This window comes from Falco rusticolus, chromosome 17 (assembly GCF_015220075.1).
Source record: "Falco rusticolus isolate bFalRus1 chromosome 17, bFalRus1.pri, whole genome shotgun sequence".
Lineage (NCBI taxonomy): Eukaryota > Metazoa > Chordata > Aves > Falconiformes > Falconidae > Falco > Falco rusticolus.
The window spans coordinates 2,609,620-2,630,765 of record NC_051203.1 but is presented as its reverse complement, the minus strand read 5'-3'; the positions used below and the strand labels follow the sequence as shown (position 1 = coordinate 2,630,765).

The 21,146-nt window shown below is 59.0% G+C and overlaps 1 protein-coding gene across 1 annotated transcript in view; it reads left to right on the top strand.

Annotated features, from left to right (window-relative positions):
* SCUBE3 (signal peptide, CUB domain and EGF like domain containing 3) overlaps positions 1 to 21,146 on the top strand; it is a 36,551-nt gene that overhangs the window by 10,873 nt on the left and 4,532 nt on the right. Inside the window, exons 4-15 of the mRNA XM_037410473.1 lie at positions 2,464 to 2,598; positions 5,548 to 5,673; positions 6,635 to 6,751; positions 10,644 to 10,691; positions 14,380 to 14,496; positions 16,100 to 16,222; positions 18,049 to 18,165; positions 19,317 to 19,439; positions 19,999 to 20,133; positions 20,445 to 20,537; positions 20,615 to 20,731; positions 20,814 to 20,975. Coding sequence (XP_037266370.1) covers positions 2,464 to 2,598; positions 5,548 to 5,673; positions 6,635 to 6,751; positions 10,644 to 10,691; positions 14,380 to 14,496; positions 16,100 to 16,222; positions 18,049 to 18,165; positions 19,317 to 19,439; positions 19,999 to 20,133; positions 20,445 to 20,537; positions 20,615 to 20,731; positions 20,814 to 20,975 — 1,413 coding nt within the window. The remainder of the gene's footprint in view (positions 1 to 2,463; positions 2,599 to 5,547; positions 5,674 to 6,634; positions 6,752 to 10,643; positions 10,692 to 14,379; positions 14,497 to 16,099; positions 16,223 to 18,048; positions 18,166 to 19,316; positions 19,440 to 19,998; positions 20,134 to 20,444; positions 20,538 to 20,614; positions 20,732 to 20,813; positions 20,976 to 21,146) is intronic.

Genomic DNA, 21,146 nt, shown 5'->3' with positions numbered 1-21,146 from the left:
TCCCCGCCACTTCCCACTGCCCCAAGCTCCATCCGGCCGTGGCAGAGTCAATGCTCCCAGCAGACCCCCGGGGCCAGCCGGGCTGCCCGCGCCCCGGCACCCGCTTCCTCCCGCAGCACCCACGGGTGGGATCGCCAGGGCACAGGGCTGCCTGCCTTCCCTCCGCTTGCAGCTCATGGTATTTTCTAATTAGTGTCTGCAGAGGGGTCATTAATGAGCTCATCATTGGGAGGAGGAGGAGGGGGAAGGGATTATGGACACATACGCTTTGCATTAACCACCATCACCAGGATCTGTGCAGCCTCCTCGGGGAGGGGGGAGATTTACACAGCTGGGAGGAGGCGCGGGCGGGCGGCTCTGCCTTCCTCTCCCGCAGGAGGATGAGCCCAAGAAGAAGAAAGGAAAGCCGGGCTCAGTGAGCCACAGACGTCATGTGTTTACAGAGTTGGGTGGGAGGGGAGAGAGGTGGCTGGGGAGCAGCTGGGTGAGGGGGCACCTTGGCGGGGCAGCCCTGGCTCCCCCCTTGAGCCTTTCCTCAGGCTCATCCCAGAATCTCAGCCACGTTGCTTTGCCGTAGGGATGGTGCAGGTTTATCCCTTCAAGCCCATTTTACAGATGAGGATGCTGAGACCTCATGCTGAGATGGGATGGCTCAGCAGCTGATCTTGGGGGGCAGCAGGGATGAACCGTGGTGGAATTTTCCCATCCTCCCCCCGCCTCCCCTTGCTGCCTGTGCTTTGCCCAGCCTGCTGGCATCCCTGCTTAGCCAGAATAAAAAGAAGCAGAGCAAAGCGGAGGGTTATGCCCATGCCCTGCTGGCACTGCGGGCAGTGACTGAGTTGGAGGTGGGTTAGGTTGTGTGCCCACCAGAGCCCACCAGCCCCCACATTGCCCACCCTGGGCGACCTTTTGAACCAGGACAGGAATTTGAGCCCCCATCCTGACACAGGCCCTGCTGGCTTCTGCCCATCTCCCTTGCATTTAATAAAACAGGTATTAGAGCAGCGGAATCTCGTTTCAGCCATCGGGTTTGAACGGCTGCCTCCTCATTTTTGTGCAGAGCTTGAAGGAGAAGTTGCAAGACGTTAAGCCCTTGTTATAAGTAGGGGGATTTGAGGAGAGTTATTGGCATCTGCAGGACATAGCTTGGCTGGGATGAGCCTCAGAGGAAGCTGCAAGCCTCCTGCCATCGCAGAGGACATCCCTTTTGTGTCTAGCTGCAGCCTGGCTGCCAGTCCTAGCCTGCCCCGTGGGTGCCCGGGTGTGAGATAATGTTTTTGACACCTCCTTTCCAAGGTAGCAGGTTTGTGGGGTGCTCCTGGGCTCCTGTGGCAGTTTCCAGCTGGAGCCACAGCCCTGCTTTGATTTCTGAGCATCCCCTGGGGTTGCAGCATCCCCCAGGGCTTGCCTGGGGCTGGGGCATGGTGCAAGGCACCCACGCTGCTCGGGCACCCATCTGCCCATTCGTCCCTTTGCCCAGAAGCAAGGGGCTGTGTTGCGTGCTGTGCCGCTGGGCACGGAGGGCAGTTCTGGGAGCCCCCCCCCCGGTGCGCTTTGTCACTGAGCCACTATTCCAGCGTTTCCAGTGGCCGATGCTGGCAGGGCTCAGCTTTCCCCTCAACTGCTGGCTCTGCAATGCTCGACTTCACAGGAGGTTTTCTTTGGCACAGGGCCCCTCACTCCCCAGCCCGACGCCGTCGCTTGGCCCCGGGGCCATGGGGCAGGGGTGGCCATGGCAGAGGTTTGCCTCGCTGCCTGAACCAGGCATCCTCCTTGCTTTGGCACCTCAGGGCACTGGCTGGTTCAGCTTGGACCACTGTCCCCAAAAACCCTCTGGAGAGAGTAACGGGCTGTTGCTCTTCATTCACAGGGATTTGCCGGGATGGAGCCGGAGCAGCCCAGGGCGGGGGCATTGCCACTGCCACAGGGACACATCTCGAGCCCTTTCCAGCCATGGTTTGTTAAACCAGAACAGGCACAAGGGCAGCAGAGCTGCTGGGGATTTGAGTCCCCTTACAAGCAATTATCTCTGCTCTGGGCTAAGGTTTCCCAGCTCCCCCTAATGAAGTGCAGGCATCCCCAGCCAGCAACAGGCTCAGAGGGGCTGGGAGTGGGGGGCAGCTGCAGCTGGCATCGCAGCCAGACTTCCTGGGTGCTTTGGGGGTCCCAGGACGAGAAAAATCCCTTCCTCTGTGGTTTGGTGTTTCTTTCTGTAAAACAAGGCCAGACCTTTTCTTTTTTTTGCCCATCAGCTGGGGAAGCTGTATAACCTCTGCAAGCCATCCCTTGATGTGCTTTGCCTTCATCCCCTGCAGCCCTAAAGCATCCCCCTTTCTTCTAGCCGGCGAATCACAGGTGCAGAGCAGAAATAAATTGCTGCTTGGCAAATCTGTGGCACCTGGTTCCCCATCCCCTGGGGATGCTGCAGAGCTGCACTCATCTCCTGTCACCTTCCCTTTGCAGACCTGGATGAGTGCTCAGAGGGCAACGGTGGCTGCCAGCAGACCTGTGTCAACATGATGGGCAGCTACGAGTGCTTCTGTCGGGAGGGCTTCTTCCTCAGTGACAACCAGCACACCTGCATCCAGCGCCCTGAAGGTTAGTGCACAACATCCCCCCCACGCCGAGGCACTCTTCATCCCCTGTGTTTACTGGGCCAGTCTGTCCCCTGTCCCCTCTGGCCACCCCTGCATCATGCCTGGGTTTGGGTGCTGGTTCTGGACCTTTCTTGGTGTTACAGATTTGAAAGCTAATTAATTTATGATGAGCACACGGGGAGAGGATGCTGCAGGGCTAATAAACATCTTCCTAACAAAACCCTCGCAGGCCCCTTAGTAAAGTACAATAATAATGAACAGAGAATGTTAATCCTATACCCAGAGTGTTTTATTAAATCAAAGGTACCCAGAAATCCTCACGCCGCCCTACAAGACTCATCTTCTCCTGCCAGGTCTTGCGCAGCACCGAGCCCTTGGTCTCGATATCAGTTCTAAATTGCTGCCGTCTGGAGCAATCTCTTAGCCAAAATAGGAGGAAATGAGAGATTTTTGCATCTCTGCTGATTTTTATCTCTGCTGCTTGGCAAAGCCAACTGAGTGTTTTTGCTTTCCTCCTTCCCAGCTGCGTTGGTCACTCCAGCTCCCTGGGGAATCTTGCCCAGCCCAGGATAGCTCAGCGGCTGTGGTGGCTTCTCCTGCGTCCCCATCCCCTGTGGGTCTGGGAGGGATGAGCTGGCTGCTCCTTCCTCTGGGTGACGCAGTGGGTGGCCCCCGCTGGGGACAGGGATGCAGGTGCTGGTTTTTGAGCTGATTTTTTTGAGCTGAATGGCTCAGAGTGTTGTTGGCCTGGGGAGGTCTGTGTTGCTTCTACACCCCGCGATTGATCTTGTAGCTGCTACGTGGTCCCCGAGCTTGGGCTCAGGGGTGCTGCTGAGATGAGAGGTGAGAGCAGCTGGTTCCTAGGCTGTGAGCCTGGAAAAAAGGGAAAGCTGAGGACAGTCTGGGTCTGGTGTTAAAGCCTGTTCTGACTTTACTCCTGATTCTTGGGCACTGCCAAGGAGAAATGTTCAGTATTAGAGAGCTGCATTACAGCTGCTTCCTTCCTTCTGGGGGCCTTGACAGCTCCTTGTCTCTCTTCTCCTACCCTGACAGGAGGCTTTCTCCTTTCCCTCTGCTCTTTCTCCTTTTCTCATTCTCCCTCTAGCTTTCCTTCCTCCCCCCTGATGCTGAGGGGATGAAGCACTGCTGGGTCAAGAGACCCAAGGGAAGGATGCCAGGACCTCCCTCCTGCAGCACCGTGACCCTCCCAGTCCCTCCCAGTAAGAAGATTCCAAGAGTTTGGGCTTGCTGGGTATTGGTGCCTTTAAACCTCATCACGCTCAGCCCAATGATGACAGCAGTGCCACGGAAAGCGAAAGGGGCGAGCAGGGTCCTTGCACCAGTGCAAGAGCAGATGCTGATGTTGCAGGGAGAGGAAGGATTAAAGGGGGTGCATCCCACCCTGGGCAGTGGCTGTAGGCACCAAGGGATTGCTGTGTCCCACCGTTGTGCAGCAGAGGAGGATGCCGTGCCAGGGTGGAATCACCTGGGGAGTCTTAGGAAAACAGCGTGCAGCCGTCCCGGCCTGGAGGGGAGCCAGGGCACACCGACGCCAGAGCCTGCATCTCTGCTGGGACATGCCAGGGCATCTCTGCAGACTGCTGGCCGTCGGGATATGGCTTCTCTGGAAGGTGGCATCTGTGGGGGAGCAGCAGCAGGGCAGGGTCAGCCTCGTAGGTTTCTGTGTCCACCGTGGTACCCAGGACACGGTGGAGATGCTGCCAGGCAGTAAAGAACAGCAGTAAGAAAGAGGGAGAGAGAAAAACAGCTGTTTGGAGGAGAAGCTGAGTGCTTGATTGTCCCCGGCATCCCTGGGGCATTCGGTGCCCTGGGGGGTCCCAGGGCAGGGCTGGGTGGGCTCACGGCAGCATCCAGGCCCCAGGGAAAGCTGGAGGGTTCTGGGTGGACAGAGCGGGGGCTCCCACAAGTTGGGGATTCCCAGCTCTGGCCTGGCAGCCAGGGAAGGGAGGGCTGGTGTGGTTGGAAGCGGGAGGCTCTAATTACAGAGGGCTCCCCTGCACTGCAATTGCAGATGATCCCCTTGTCCTGGAGCTGAGCCAGGTGGGATCTGCTGGCAGGTGATGGGGAGCAGCCTGGGACACCCACAGACTTCAGCCTGTGGTTTTTAACCCTTCCCGTGCATGCTTGCAGTATCTCAGTACCCTCCTCCGAGGTGCCTTGATCCCATAAGGACCTTCCCTCACTGTCCTGCCCCAGGCTCTTCGCAGCCGCCTGGCTTGCAGCAGTGCCTGCTCCCTGATGCTGATACCACCACCGCTCACCGCATGGTGGGCTCAGCACCGGGTGCCTGGAAAGGAGCTGACCCCCTCCCTCTGCCAGAAAAAGGCCCTGAGCAGGCAGTTGTATCTCTGAGAGTCATCCGCAGCTTGCTGTGGGTTTTGTTAAATGTTTCATAAACACCTCACAGTGCCCCATTCGGCACCTGCTGAACCCAGCTTTCTGCAGCTGGGTGTCCCATGACCCAGGAGAAGCTGGGTGGGAGGGGGCTGTCCCCCCCCATAGCTGGCTCTGCCCCTCCAAAACCCTTCCTTGCTCAGCTGAACGATGCCATGACCACCTGCCCAGGGGTCTGTAACTGTAACCATGCTCGCCCTGTCTTCCAAAAAGGAGCTGCGTCGCCCTGTCCTGTTGGTGCCAGGTGGGGCTGGTAGACAGCCTGCAGCTCACCCCATGGCAGGGAAGTGGGGTTTTGCCCAAGGTGCTGGGAGGGAATCAAAGGTTAAAGGCTCCAGGGTGGCTTTGCCCACCTTCCCGAGCAGCTCTGTGCTGGGAGGTGCTGCACTTCGAGGCCCCTAAGGTCCTCGCTTACAAGGTTTCCCCTCATTGCCCCCATCTCCCCATCCCAGTCCCACCCCAGGCATCCTTGTGCTGCTGTGGACTGGTGCCAGCAAGCTTTTGGAGCTTTTTTTTGCCTCCTTCTCCCTTTTAGAAGGAATGAACTGCATGAACAAAAACCACGGCTGTGCCCACATCTGCCGGGAGACCCCCAAGGGGGGCATCGCCTGCGAGTGCCGCCCTGGCTTCGAGCTCACCAAGAACCAGCGCGACTGCAAACGTAAGGAGCACTCCAGGGATGGGGATACAACCTCCCGGGGACCCCTAACCTTGTTCCCATGGTACAAACACCTCCTGGCCCTGCTGCAAAGCCCTGAACCCCTGGTAACAATTGGGTTATTGAGCCTGAAGCCCTCTGGTTTCATTTTCCTCCAGCATGCCCAGCTCTGCCTCTGCTGCCCTTACAGATGATGCTCCTGTTATCCCCCTCTGCCATGAGACATTGTGCCATCACACTGGCCGGCTGAAATGGCAGTTAAAGGGGGTCCCAGAGGTGCAGCAACCCCTGTCTCTGTCCCACTGTTCCGCTTTCCCAACGGGAGATGAACAGGGAGAGTGTGGTCGGTGCAGGAGGAGCACAGGAATCCTCTCCCCAGGGCTTGTGGTGCTCTCAGCCTGTCTGATCTCCTGCCAGCATCTTGCTGGCACTGCCAGGGTTATTAAATAGATATGTATGTGTTTATGCAATTATTTTTATTTTTTCTCACTTGCTGTCTGCGGCAAATGTGTAAAATCACTGATGAAATGGAGTTTTTATCCTATGAGCCTATTTTCCCTCTGGGCTAAATGAACAGTACCCCTTGCCCCTCGGGGAGGGCTGGCAGGGATTCCCAGGAGCACCCGAGTCATTCCAGAGCTCAGGAAAGTCCCATCCTTCCCTCGTAACACCGGGTCCAGGGGCAGGGACCACCAGCCCACCAGTCCCCTTTGCTCAGGCTCTGCTGGTGGCATTTAGAGATAGAGATATGCAAAGGGAAGACACGAGAAACCACAGGATGGTTTGCATCTGCCCAGATCCCACAGGGAAAGTCAGAGGACTTGAGAAATTATCCAGGAGGGAGGGATCTCTCTGGGAGTATGGACAAGGTTTTTCCAAGCTGGCTTTATGCTGCTGCTTGGGATGGCAGGTGGGAAAGAGGGGCTGGGGCTCTGGGTGACGGCTGGTGCTTTGCCTCCCGCAGTGACCTGCAACTACGGGAATGGGGGCTGCCAGCATACTTGCGACGACACCGACCAGGGGCCCAAGTGTGGCTGCCACGTCAAGTTTTTGCTGCACTCTGACGGGGTGACATGCATAGGTAGGTGCGAGCCATCGCCTGGCCGTGGGGCTGTGTGTTGGGATGTGGGATGGCTCATCTTCCTCCCTGGGCAATTTGCTCTCAGCCCGATGAAGGGTTGTTGGTGGTTTTTTTTCCCAAGCTTTGGGGGTGCAGCGTTTCCTTTTGTTGAGATCAGAGAAACTCGGTGCGTGTGTGAGGGATGCTGTGGGTACCCGCAGGGTGCAAGGGTGCGTCGCTGCTCAACCACAGGGAGCAAAGGTGGCCGTGGGGGTGCTTGAGGGGATGTTTGGGGACAGGTTGGTTGTGCCAGGGTGTGGGCAGGGGTCCCTGCCTGCCTCCGTGCTGCTGGAGGGGCAGGGGTGAGGGTGCCCTCACACTAGAAATTGTTACTGGTGCTGTCACTGGCAGCGTTCAGGGAGGGACATGGAGGGGACAGGTTTGGCTGCGGTGATCCGTTCTGACTTGGCACCATGGGGCCTTGGCTCAGGAACAATTGTCTTGCAAAAAAAAGCCCAAAAACCCAAACCAAAACCCCAACGACCTGATAAGTCAACCACCCCCAGAATTGCCCTTTCCCTGTGTGTGTTTTCAAATTGTAAAACATCAGACGGAGATAGAAATTTTACTGGTTTCATATGCTTGTGCTGTTTAACAGCTGATTTGATTTTTTGAAATGTTACATTAGGGGAGTGATTAAGTCCACAAATTGCTTTAGACATTGGAGTTCTTATTGCAAAATAAAAAAGACAAAGGAATTGAAAGCAAGAGAGAGATTTTGGCTCCCTGTGTACCTGCTGTGCCTGAACGGAAACCCCTCCATGCTTTCCAAATCCGGCTCTGTCCTCCAGCAGAGGAGCCCCCCGAGCCCCTGGCTGCTCCCTGCCAGCTTGAGGGATGCTCTGGGCTGAGCTGCCGTCAAAGCCCTCCTGCCTGTCAGCTCAGCTGCTGCTACCTTAACGTCACCACTGTCACCCAGCCTGCTTCCAGATTAATCCCAGTCCCTCCTGGCTGCTGGCAGGCGCTCGCAGCCCCTTGTCCCCACCATCTCCTGCGGCTGCTGCATCCCATCCCACTGGCTGAGGACCCTCCCCTGGGGTTATTGCTGTGCCTGGCGGGGGGGGAGCATTCCTGCGATGGGGACTTTGGGACACTGAGGTGCGTCAGTTGGTGTGTTCCTCCTGGATGGAGGTCACTGCGCGTGTGTAATCTCTCTTGGTGCGAGGACTCAGGGATGTTCAGTGCTGAAGTGATGCTCCTGACCTGCTGGGTGCAGGGGGTGGGAGAGCAGCTCCCTGTAGCATCTTGTGACCTGGGGGATGCTCGGGAAGGGTTCTGTTTGCTGGAAGGTCTCAGCACTCTGACCCTGGGTACCACAGGCATGAGGGTGGGACCTGGGGGTTTTCCAAAATTGTTCATGCTCATGGCCTTGGCCAAAATCTCCCCCTTTGCCCCCACACCGTGCACTGTATCTGCTGGGGAGGCATCACCCAGTGGAGCCAGTACATCCCCGTCAGCTCTCCCTTCACCCACCTTCCCAGGGGAAATCAAACACCACGCTGGGGGATTTTAGGAGCAGCACCAGCCCAAAACCCACCGCATCCCTTTTGGGTCTGCAGCCCGCTGTCCACAGCAAGGGGCCCGTCTGGCTCCCGCATCCCCCAGGGATGCCCGGCCCCGCTGTGGGAACACTGCGGGATTGTGCTCCAGCCGTTGGGAGCCGGTGGCCGCCCTGTGGGGATGCCCAGCCGGTGGATTTATGGCCAAGGTACCTGCTCGGATATTTATAACCACTCTTTCTTGTTTTACGGCCGGGACTCAGCAAACAGCCCTCCCCCATCCCCGGTGCTCCCTCTGCTGCCCCTTCCCCATTTCCTCTGAAATATTTCATCATTTCAAGGGGAATAAAGTTTCCAGCAAGGGGAAACGCAAACTCGCTCCCCAGGCCATGGGCTTTGAAATAGTACGCGGTGCGTTTGATGGGCTGCCGGGACAGGCCCCTGGTCCAGGTTCCCTTCAGATCACACCACGCGGCAGGAAGCACGATCAGCCCCTTTGAATGACAGTTTCATTAGGCCATGGCCGGTGTTTTTCATTTTTCCGCTTTTTATTGCTGCTTTTAAAAATGCAGATAATGAATAACATGCCTCTGAGCAAAGCGGGGCCAGCCCTAATGGCTCCCAACATGTCTGCAGGCTCAAGGGGGAGGGGGAGCCAGGAGGGGAGGCTGATGACCTTATATATTTATATTTATGCTCAAAAAGCGGCCTTTTTTAAAAAAAAAAAAAAAAAAAAAAGACAACAAACACATAAAATTGCCCTCCAGCAGCCCAGGGTGCAGTGCCCATGGGGGGAGATGCAAACTGGGCTGTCACAGTTGATGCAGATTTTGGCTTTCCAGGAAGATTTGCAAGGCAGGGCATCATTGCAGCTCCCTCCCGCCGTTATCTGGGGTGCCGTAGGGCCATTGCTGTCCCTCAACTTGTGGCAAGCACCGCTGGAGTGGGAGGTGATGGGTGGGGAGGAAATACAATTAGACAGAGACAAAAAATAAACCCAGCTCAAGTTTTATGGCTGTTTTCCTGACCCGTGCCCAGGTGGTTTGTGGTGGCACCACCGATGATCCCAGCTTTGTGAAGCTGGCAGTGCCAGGAGCGGTGCCGGGAGTGGGGGCTGCGCCAGACCCTGCTGCCAGGTCAATGCTGGGGACACCAGACCGAAGGGGCCGCGGCATGGGAGAGCTCTGGAAAGGGGAAAGCAGGACACAGGGATGTGATGTGGGTGGCCACGGGCATGCCGTGCATGCTCCTCCACACACATCGACCTCCCTGAGGGGATGCGGTCCCTGCAGAGCCTCGGCACCCCATGTCCCAGCTGCTGAATCCCTGCCCTCTGCCTGAACCCCCTGGGACAGCGCAGGCACAGCCAGAGGCTGAGTTTCCCCTCTTGTCCCCTTCCACTGTCCTTTCTGCACGGACATGGTGTTGTTTCTCACTAAGCGGGGATGCTCTCATTTCTGCTCAGCCCTGTGCTCACCTGGGGGCTCTCTGGCTTCAGTCCAGCACTGCCATGGGGCTCCATCCCCACACAGGAGCAAAAAGAAGTGCTGGAGTGCCTTGTCCCCTCCCCAAGATGACCAGGATGAAGGAGGGACATCTGCCAGCCGTGGATGGGTGGCACCAGGCAGAGTTTCCTTTGCAGGGCAAAACTTGAGCTCCCTGGGTGTTTTAGCACCGATTCTGGGGTCTGCAGCTTTGCCCAGGCTGCTCTCAGCCCATTCTTGGCCATTTGTCCCACCCCAGAGGCTCCCATATGCTCCCTCGGGTACTCAGCACCCTGGTGCTGTGTGATGCCTCACTGGGGCTCCCTGCACCCAGCTGCACGGCTGAGGCTGAGCAGCCCCTGCGCACGAAAAATCTGGACTCACCACCGGCTTGGCCGCTAAATCCAAGCGGTACAAGTGCCACTGGTGGGACATGGTCGCCTTCCCAAAGCCCATGGGCATGCGGTGTCCGTACGGCTCTTCTCAGGGATTGCAACCTGCCCTGGCACGTGCTGGCTCTGCTCCGGTGAGGACCCGGTTCCCCAGACTAACAGGCTGCACTAACGCTCCTCGTAACGCGCTTCCTCCCTTGGCATGGGGCTCTGGCCAGCCCGACGCAGGGCGTGGAACCAGAGGGGGTTGGAGAGGCTGCGGGACACGGGATGCTCCGGACGGGGTGGTGGAGGAGTCGATAGTGTCAGACCCAAACCTTGGGGTTTGGCTCTTTTGGGAGGTGGGGGGTGAAAAAACCCAAAGGGACAATTTCCAGCTGGCTGGAAAGGCAGCGGAGTGGAACCCGTTGATGTGTGACACCAACCGAGCTCCTTGCTGGACACTGTTTCTAAATCACTTTTTTATAATGTTAAACAGGGGAGAGACACTTCCAGCAACACGTTATCCTTGAGACGTTTTCTAATGGTAAATATTTTTGTTCTCTCTATCTCTACAAAGGGGTCTAACTGTAGACGGTCTCTCATCTCGAGATCATAACCGGGCTCGGGGGGCTGAGCTGTCGCGCTAACCGCATGCCTCGCTAACCCTGTCCCCCGCTGCTGCTTTTAAACCCCGCAGAGCAAGCCTGGCCTTGGGCTGCTGGCAGGCTTTGCTTTCGGGGATGGAGAAAGAAACCCTCCCCTGGCTGTGCTTGCATGAGGCGGGGGCTCTCGCATTGCCTCGGTCGGTCCAGCCCGGTGCAGGGGGTGATAATCCGCTTCCTGGTGGCTGCGGCAATGGTTATCCTCCCCCCACCCCACCCCCACCGCCACCAAGCAAACCTGAGAGGAGCTAGTGGCTGCGTGATGGGGAGGGGGATGCTCGTGCCCATCTCTGTGCTCCCAGAGTTACCCCTTCCCAGAGCCCACCCGCTGGGGGACGGTCCCCTCTGTGAGTGCAGGGACATTCAGGGTGTCCCAGGGTCTGGCCCAGCAAAGCTGCCAGCCACGCTCGGCGGCACCCAGCCCAGAGCTGCGGCCAGCTGCCGAGCTGCAATGACCTTTTATCGGGCTGGGCACCTCGACTGCTTCCCCAAGGATTTCTTTGCAAACCCGGTTGGGTCCCTTAAGCCCCTCACGAAGGTAAGGTGATGCCTCTGCTCCCCTAACGAGGAAACTGAGGCAGTCTGAGGGTGCAGCGACTTGTCTGCGGTGGGGAACCTTGTTCACAAATGTGCTGGGTGCATGCAAACTGCTGGCGCATCCAGGAGGAACTGTGGGTGCCCGGCTCACTGGTGGCAGGGAGCACTGACCGTGGCTTTAGGGGGGCTCTGCAGAGCCTTTCCAACAGGGGTGGGAGAAGGGGGAACCCCAGCTCCGTGCCGTCACCGCGCTCCAGCCAACTCGGCTGTAATCCCTCTGATTACCGTGCAATTATCTCCTTAGGCTTGTGGGATCTCAATCCCACTGTGATCGCCGCTTCCCGGCAGGTGGAGGCGAAGCCGGAGTGTGTGCGGGCAGGGCTCCGTGGGGGCGCGGGCAGGGGCTCTGCCAGCCCCCGGTGACAGCTGGCACAGGGAAGGGTGCCAAGCGGGGCGAGGATTTCCAGGACATGGTGGTCGGGAAGTGAGACTGGAGCTGGGATGGAGGAGGGTGGGAGAGTGTGTGTGTGTGTGTGTGCGCGCAAGCTGCTTTGTCTTCTCTCTCCTGGAGCGATGGGGCCCTCGCCAAAGCCCTGTGTGGCTGGGTGAGTCACACCGGCTCACGCCAGGCTGGGAGCAGCCCCTGGGCTGCCGGCATCGCCAAACAATGCCGCTCTCCCAGGGCCCTGCTCCAGCGCCTGGCCCCACGGCGCCTGGCCTCCGCTGCCTCGCAGGTACCCCAGCACCCCCCTCCAAGCTTTTTGCAAGCCTAGGACACGGTCCCGCCTTTGCACAGGGGTTTGCAGTGGTGCTCAGCCACGCTGGCTCAGCTCCCACCCCATGCACACCCTGAGCAGCGGCCGCATCCTGCATGGGGTGCTGGGTAGGGCTTGCCAAAATTCCCAAAGGTGCAAAGGGACCGGAGGGGAGATGGGTGTCGCAGCACGGGGAGAGGCTGTGAGCATGGTGATGCGTGCCCAGGGCACCACGCTCCATGGAGAGCCCCATCATCCCTGGTGCAGCCACTTCTCCGGCTCCTCAATCCCACCAAAATTAGTGCCCACACCAAGGCCATGGCCTCATCTCAGCAGCGACTCTGTTAAATCGATCCTCCCTGGGCTGCTTCTGCACCAGCTGCTGGAACAAAGGCTGGCGTTAAATAATTCATTGGGCTTCCGGAAAGTTTCCTTTCCCTTGGGCTCCGTGTCACCCACACTGTGCTCTTCGCCCCAATGCCGCAGGGGGGGACACGGACCCGGCACGGCCAGGCTGCATGCGGTGCGAGGACCTGGCTGGAGGAATATATGCAGAAATCCTTCCTTTGCCGTTAGGTTTTGTAATTGTGCTGGCTATTAATTTCATAAAATGGTCCCTTTTGTTCTCTTATTACGGGACATCATAAAAATAGCAGCGGCAAGACGAGCACAGAGTGATCCCAGCTCCCTCGCCCTGCGGCAAATGGTTGGATAATTCAGTCATTCCCACCCCATGAGGCGCTTGCAAAGAGCGGGAGAACCTGGGATTTGCTCTTTCCAAGGAATTTCTTCAAGGCATTTTCATCTTGGGTTCCTTGAAGCCCAAATGCCTCATTTATCCAAGCAACCAGCCTTCTGAAAGGAATATTTTATTATCCTTTGTGAACAACTTAATGCACTTCAAACCATTGTTCTGGTGGTTAGGACAGAAATTGAGGATTGATCTCACAGGGAAGCTGTCAAGCTGAAAATGCTTCATTTAAATTAGTGTCCCTTCTAGTTCTACCAGCGACAGCTGACTTTGATAATACTGAAATAATTAGCATTTTTTTTAAAATTGGATTTTTTTTCCACTGATGCTGCCTGCCTCTGTGTGTGTGTGTTCTAATTATATGAAGCGTCTCCCAAATTAGCCCGCGACGCTGGACCAGCCGGCATGCCCGAGCAGCGAGTGATGGTTAGGCACACCCGTGGCTTTGTGGCGTGGTGGTGGCAGTGGCAGTGAGGGGGCTGGGACCCCCCTGGGACCCCCCCCACCATCCCGCTGGGGCAGTGGGGCTGCGCACCTGCATCCTTGGGGAGCCGCAGCCTGGGCACCCTGGGTGAGCCTGGCTCTGGCTGCTTTTTGCACAGCAGGTGCTGTGATTTTGTCTCTTGGAAATGCAGTTCTCCTGGTTGGAGCTGCCAAAGCCAGACCCCACCAGACCCTGGTTTTGGGGGAAGCACAGCCCTGATGCCAGTGTGAAGGCTGAGTGTGGCAGGATTAATCTCATGGAGCCGCTTTTTCCCTCTGTCAGCTGAAAAGCCAACGTGTTTCAGGAGCACAGAGCTTCCACCGAACCTCTGCTTTTCCCAGTGAGCGTTGGCCATTTTGCAACTGGCAGCAGCTCTGCCTGCACACCCCTGCCTGCATCCCGACCCCATCCTCCCCAGGACGGCCGGGTGCCACTCTGCTTCCTGCCTGCAGTTAATAAAGCATCCTCTAACGGGGGGGACAGAGCTGTCCCCAAACCTCTGTCTGCCTTGAGTGCAGATACCCAGTGTATCAGAGCAGGTTGTGGGAAGGCAGGAGGATTGCACAGCGGTTTGGATGGGGAACCAGGAAATCTGGGTGCTTTTTCCTGCCTTAGTGCTGCCTGCAACCTGAGCTGAATCACAGGTGCCCTTATTTCACCTCCAAAATCCCCGGGGAGCAGCACCCAGATGTGGCAGGATGGGAAGGCGATGAGTGCCGGATCAGCTGCAGAGGCAGAAGATGCTGTGGGATTGCCACGCGTTAATGCCTTACCCCCTGGCCCTCGTGCTCTGTATCAGGGTGCTTATTAATTTGGGGGCTCTGTGGCCTCATTACTGCTGCGTGAAAAGCCCAGGGTGATTTCAGTGGGCTCTGCAGAGAGGTTTGCACCCGCTGCCTCTCCCAGGCTGCAGCGTGAGGACATCTGGGTGGCAGGGGGACATATGGGTGGCATGGGGACGTCTGGGTGGCGTGGCACACACCCACCCAGCCTTTTAAACGCCAGTCCTTCACCCTGGCTTGCTTTCTCCCCTCTCCTTGCAGAGACATGTGCTGTGAACAACGGGGGCTGTGACAGCAAGTGTCATGACGCGGCCACAGGTGTGCACTGCAGCTGCCCCATGGGCTTCATGCTCCAGCCCGACAGGAAGACTTGCAAAGGTGGGTGAGTGTGAGCGGGGCCAGGGTGCTCGCTGCTCACCCTTGGGTGCCTCAGACTCCGCCTTGTGCCCTCGGTGCCCTTAGGAAAGGCTCAATTTTAGCTCTGCTCGATTTGCCTGAGGCATTTGCTTGTTTGGTGTTTGCATCTGTGGGGTGGGGATAGGGATCGCCCCCAGGAGCAGAGACTCAGCCACCTTGCTAAAGGCACCCTGCTCAGCCCTGCTGCCCCAGGAAGCCTCTGGGGAGGAGGAAAGGGGGGGTCAGGTCATGTAGGAGGCAATGGCATGACATTTGTGCAGCTGGAGGGTCCTGTTCCACCTCACTCCACCCCAGTGCCTCAGTTTCCCCATGGGTGCAGGAAACCCACGCTGCTCTGGGCGTCTGAGATGCATGGCTCCCTCTGCAGTCACTCAGCCGGGTCCAGGCACTGTGTCTCATTTGATGGAGGACACCACAGGATGCCATGTGCACCAACATCCCCATCCACCTGTCCCTGCAAGGGCAAGTGGTGAGGCTGGCTACCCCAGCCACCCCAAACCTGCCCCCCCTCCCCAGGCAAGGGGACACCGTGACCCCGGGGCCAGCCAGTGCCTGCGTTGTGTCTTTTGGCAGCTCTGGGAACTTGACCCCAGTTGAAAGGAAAGCCCATGCCGCTGCCGGCTGCCTGTCTACCTGCTGACTGCTTCCAGAAGCCCCCTGCCCCCTGTTATTTTATCAGAGCACACCCCAACCCCCACCCCTCTTCTCCAATTCTGCAGTTTCCAGGAACGTGCAATAACCCGGAGCCACGTCCCCTGTGTCTGGGGGTTTTATTACAGCTGCGGGCTGCTTTACAGCTCACTCCCTCGCAGTCATAAAAAGAAAACCCCAGCCCCAGCGATGCAGAGCTGCCGCCCCAGCGCTGGCGGCTGGGGGATGGAGGGACAGGGAAGGCGGCTGCCTCTTCCTGGTCTCCTTCCATTTTACAGGTCGTTTCCTAGCAGTAAATTTTGTGATTAGTCAAAAAAGGAAAAAATCTAACCAAAACCCCAAGTTCCAGCCTCTTGCCAGGTTGTTGGGGCTCTTTGCAGTTATTGTGCGTTGTCATTTTTAGCTTTGTTTATGGCAGGAAGGAGATGGCAAGCAGAGGGGCGAGGGCTGAAAAGTATTTATTTTGTCAAGCGGCTGTTTTTGAAGGAGGGGGTTTCGCCTCCTGACTTGCTCTTTCTTCCTGCTGCTCCTGGTCCTCAAAAGTAGCCCCCAGCCCAAACCTGTGACTCTGCAGACTCTGATCTGGTGCTTTCCCCCAGTTGCGAGGCTTTTTCGGAGACCCTGGCTCCCAGCTCTGCCCTGGGGGGTGCCAAGACCTGCAGAAATAAAAAATTTTGCACAGCTTCCAAAGGGAGCTGATCCCAGGAGCCCTGGCCCTCCCCAGTGTCATGCATCGGCTCCCCAAATGCACCCAGATAAAACCAGTAGCCACTTTCCCCTGGTGACCATCAGAGCCCAAAGGCTTTGCTCTGTTTGCCAGCTCTGGGTGGGGATATGGTCCAGAGGGGAGGACCCCGCTCTCCCAGCTGAGCGTTTCAGGCGGAATGTGACCCATGTCCCCTGTCCCCAACAGACATCGACGAGTGCCGGCTCAACAACGGCGGCTGCGACCACATCTGCAGGAACACGGTGGGCAGCTTCGAGTGCAGCTGCAAGAAGGGCTACAAGCTGCTTATCAACGAGAGGAACTGCCAAGGTAAGGGCCAGCGGGACCCCAGCACCCTGCCCTGCCCAGGGATGTCACCTCTCCCTGCCTGGGGATGTCACCTCTCCCTGCCCTCCAGCATCTCTCAGCCCTCCCATGCTGCTGCTGGAGGAGTACGGCCTGTTACTCATTCCTCTTTGCTTTCCTCTGGACTGTGTACATCCCTCAGGGGATTAGCCTTGGATTTGGGTTCTGGTCTGGGGCATAGCCCTTTGATCTGCAGAGCTGGGCTGCCGCCCCAGCCCTGCTCCCGAGCTGGGGATTTCTGGGCTCTTCTCGCAGCAGAGTTAAAGGCAGCAGTGAGGCAGATGCCAGGTGAAATCCTCTGGCCTCACTCAGGGCTGGGATGATGGTCATGATGTTCCCTGAAGCCCCGTGGGCTGGGATGCAGCTCTGCCTGAGCGCGGGGAGCATCCCTGCCAGCAGCCCTGGCAGCGAGCATGCCCCAAGCACAGGACCATGGGCTCCGCTCTGGAGCACCCATGCCAGGGGACTGGGGACCCCAGCAGCACCCCATGTGTTCTGGGAGGGCACCCTGAGCTCAGCACCCACCCTGGCACCTTTGGGCTTCTCCCAAGCTGCTCTTCTTTATTGCACAAAGTTTTTGCTAGCGATCCCACAGCAGCACAACCGTACCTCCCTGCTAAACTGACGCACCGGCTGCTGCCTTCCCTCTTGAGAGGCTGCCGTTCTCCTGGGATGGGTGATGGGAAGCGCAGCGGGACATGTCCTGCCTTGCCTCTGTGCTTCCGCCAGCTGCCCTGCGGCACGGGCTGGATCGTGCCCTGCTCGGGGACGTGCCATTTTTGCAAGCCATCAAGGCAGAGCAAGGGTTTCAGTAGCTTTTGCACTGGGATTCCTCCTTCCCCCATCTGTTGGAGGGCAGGAGTTGGGGGGAAGATGCATCTTGCTCACTCCAGGAGGAGCTGGCTGCTCCGTGCTGCTCCTTCCATCTTTTTCTCCCCATCCTGACATCCTCCTACACATCCCACAGAAACCCAGCATGTTTAAACAACCCAGCAGGTCACTGGACTGTGCCGGGGGGAGCATGGGGCTCTGCCCCCCCACCCATGGCCAAGGCCAGCAGAGTGGTTGTGCGTGAGCCCAAGCATTGCCTCCTGAAAGCACACGGCCGGGGAAGGAGGGGGCTGGCGTGCTCCAGGGCTGTGACCGCTTTCATCTCCATCCAGGTTCTGCGCTCTTGGGAGTTTGACGTGAACGTGGCAATTAACTTAATTAAGCCAATGAAATGATGCTCAAACCCGGCGGGTTGGGTTCACCCGCTCAGCCAGGCCTCCCTGCCCTGGCGAGGTGCCCTGCGGGGCAGAGCAGACATCGCTGGCGCTGTCCCCAGGGCAGGACCTGCCCGCACAGCATCCCTCCCTGGCACCAGGCAGGGCCCTGGCTGGGCAGCAGCTGGAGGCTCTGGCAGCTGCCCCGTGCCAAGGATGCAGTGCTGGCCCCGTTTGGCTCATTTGAGGTGCAGGGGGTTTGCAGGAGCTAGGGGGAAGGGGGGGCTGATGGGGCAGGGGGCTTCTGCACCCATGTAGCAGCAGCTAGAGCGGGCGAGGAAGGAGCTTGGAGGCCAGCAGGGTGGGAGTGCAGGGTCCCTGAATGTCCCAGCGCTGGACCCACAGAGCATCCTAGTGTTGGATCCCCAAAGCAATCTGGTGCTGGATCCCTGGAGCATCCCAGTGCAGGACCCCACAGCATCCCAGTGCAGCCCCTAGCTTGCTGCAGGAAGGGAGAGAGCCCTTGTGCCTGGGACCGCCCTTCTGCCGTGCTGGCCCTCACCCCCCACTTTGCCTTCCCTCCAGACATCGACGAGTGCTCCTTCGACCGGACCTGCGACCACCTCTGCATCAACACCCCCGGCAGCTTCCAGTGCCTCTGCAACAAGGGCTACACACTGTACGGGCTCACCCACTGCGGAGGTAGGGCTGGCTGCGTGCTGGCAGGAGGAACACATCACCCCACCGGGTTCAGGTCCTGGGGAGGCACACGGGGCACCCAGGCATGGGGCAGCCCCATGGCATGGGGGACCCCCGGGGATGCCGCTCGCCCCAAGGGCCAGCGGGAAGGGTCGGTTCCCCACGTACCCTGAGCTGGGGCCAGGCAGGGAGGGGGCTCGCAGCCAGACGCTGGTGTCTGCAACTTCAAACGGAGCGACAGGAACAATTTGCGACTTGTCTGCAGCGGGAGAGAGGGAGAAATCCCCAGCGTTTTTGGCAGGGAGCTGGGACGGGGTGGGAAGGGGAACATCAAAAGGGTTTGACTTAAGTTTCACAAGGCAGATAGCTCCCAAGGGCGGGGGCGTGCGGCACCCCGGGAAGCGGGGAGGCAGATGAAACACACTTTGGGGGTGTTGCTGGAGCGTGTCGTGGCAGCGGTGCCATCAGCCCGGGGAGATGGCAGCACAAGGCTGGGTGCTCCGGCATCGCCTGGCTGGTGAGGGCAGGTCACCCTCCTTGTGCTCCTGCTGTGAGCCAGCATGTCCCCTGGGATGCTCTCAGCGTGACCCCGCAGCTGTGGGATTGCTGGCTCCCACCGATGCTCCCACCGAGGGGGACCTGTGCAGGGAGGGCGCTTTGGGGGGCAGCTCCATCCCTGGCTGCTCCCCACCTCCGCCCCTGCTTCATGGCAGACCTGGAGAATCACCCCCTGTTTCGGGCCGGAGCGGAGGTCCCTGCTGCGGGGAGAGAGGCCGGGGCTGCCAAGCAGCTGCCTTTTGAATCTGCTAAGTGCTTCCATGTCGGCTGGGCTCCGTCTGCTGCCCCCCGCAGCTCCCCAGCCCGCCGCAGGGCCAGGCTGGGCTCAGCCTGGGTGGGCTGCACCCGTCACCACCTGGCCCTTAGGGACACCAGGGTCGGGGTGTCCCTTGTCCCCATGCGGCTGGCGTGGCTGCAGGGAGGAGGCATGGCTGGAAGCGCCCTGCCGTGTGCGTCCCTATCTCCAGCTGGGCACGGCTCCTGCAATTTATCCATCCAAAATCACAGCCCTGAGACAAGGCAGCGATTCGGTGTTACAGCTGGGGGGGGGTGTCCTGTTGCCCCTTGCCCACCGCCTTCTCCTGTTTTCCCTGCAGACATTGACGAATGCAGCATCAACCGGGGGGGCTGCAAATTCGGCTGCATCAACACACCCGGCAGCTACCAGTGTACCTGTCCCGCCGGCTGCAAGCTGCACTGGAACAAAAAGGACTGTATAGGTACATCAGGGCGGGGGATGCTGCCGATGCCCTGTGGCTGTCACTTGGGGCTGTTGGGATTAAGGTCAGGGTGGGGGGAGCACGGGGGTCTGGGGTGTCCTGGTGAAGGGATGCTCCGGGCTGGGCTGCTTTTGGCTGGGGCCCCCTGTCCATCTCACATGGGTCTGGATGGGGTGTACCATGAGGTGTTGCCCTGCTCCTTCTGCCCTCGGTCATCTCATTGCTTTTTTGACCATGCTTGGAGCTGGCTGGGAGCTTTTGCACCAGCAAATGTCCCTAAAGGAGTTGTCTTCATGGCCCTGGCCATGCCCTGGTACCTGACTGGCTCCCCCTTGTCAGAGACAGGCTGCCCCTGCAGAAAAATTGAAACTCCACCAGTCACATCTCACATGTCCAAAGGAGGAGGGGGGAGTGTTGTGCTGCTGGTCTGGGGTCCCCATGCCGCACTCTGGCACCCTCTCCTCCCCGGTGAATCCCCCTGCCACCTGGGAGGGCACAGGGCTCCCTTGTGGGTCCCTGGGCTGTGCCAGCCACGGGCGTCCCTGCTTGTCGTCACCAGCCGGCGCATGTCCCTCAGAGCTGGTGAAATGCCTGCCAGGTTCGGTGCCACCACGAGCCACCCTCACCTGCAACAAGACGGGCAAGAAGGACAGCTGTGCCCTCACGTGCGCCTCCAAGGCTCACTTTCTGCCAGGTACCGGCACCGCTGCCACCGCCGGCACACGCAGGGGTCCCCCCGTTTCCCTGCGTGGCCCAAACTGGGAGGGGAGAGGAGTGGCTGCAAAGGCAGGGTGCAAAGCACCCAAGAGTGACCGGGGTGAGCGAGGGAGGTGGGTGCTTGCGGAGGGGGCTCATTGCTGGGTGTAGATCTGTGGGATGGGTCCCTGGTGCTGGGCATCATCCCTTCATGGCACAGCTGTGCCTCTCTGCATCACCCCGGCAGAGCATCGCGGGGACCGGGCGGCCGCTCCAGCATCCCCCAGCTCCCATTCCTCCTTCCCACAGAGTCCGACAGCAGCTACACGGTGAGCTGTGGGACCCCCGTCCTGCGGCAGGGTGGCCAGCAGAGACCTGCCAACAGCAGCCAGCAGTGCCTCGGTAAGGGGGCTCCCAGCGTGCCTGCGGTCACCCCCTGCCCCGCGCCGGCGTTGTTGAGCACCTGCCTTTTCTTTTAGAGACTGTCGCTGCACCAATCAAGCAAAAGGCTTCCTTCAAGATCAAGGATGCCAAGTGCCACCTGCACCCACGGGCCAAGGGCAAGCAGGACGAGGCCGGCAAGGCTGGGGCACAAGGTGAGGTGTGATGGTGGGGGGGTGGCAGGGGTGCCCGTGCCCCCCAGAGGGATGGGGTGCTGACTTGTCCCCCTGCACGCAGGCGGTTCGGCACCTTGCTCCGACTGCCAGGTGGCTTTTGTCAACCTCAAATGTGACTCATCCAAGAAGGGGAAGGGCCGCCGGGCTCGCAACTCCTCCAACAAGGAGGTGACGCGCATCACGCTGGAGTTCGAGGCGGAGATCAAGCCAGAGGAGATCACAGGTGGGCATGGCACTGGCTTGGCCTGTCTCAGGTGCAGGTAGGGGGGGAGCAGGGGGACTGTGGTGGGACCAGAGGGGTGGGGGTGGGGGACTAGGGTGACAGTGAGGGGACCAGGGGGACAGTGGTGGGACCAAGAGGATGGTGGTGGACCAGAGGGACGGAGGGGACAAC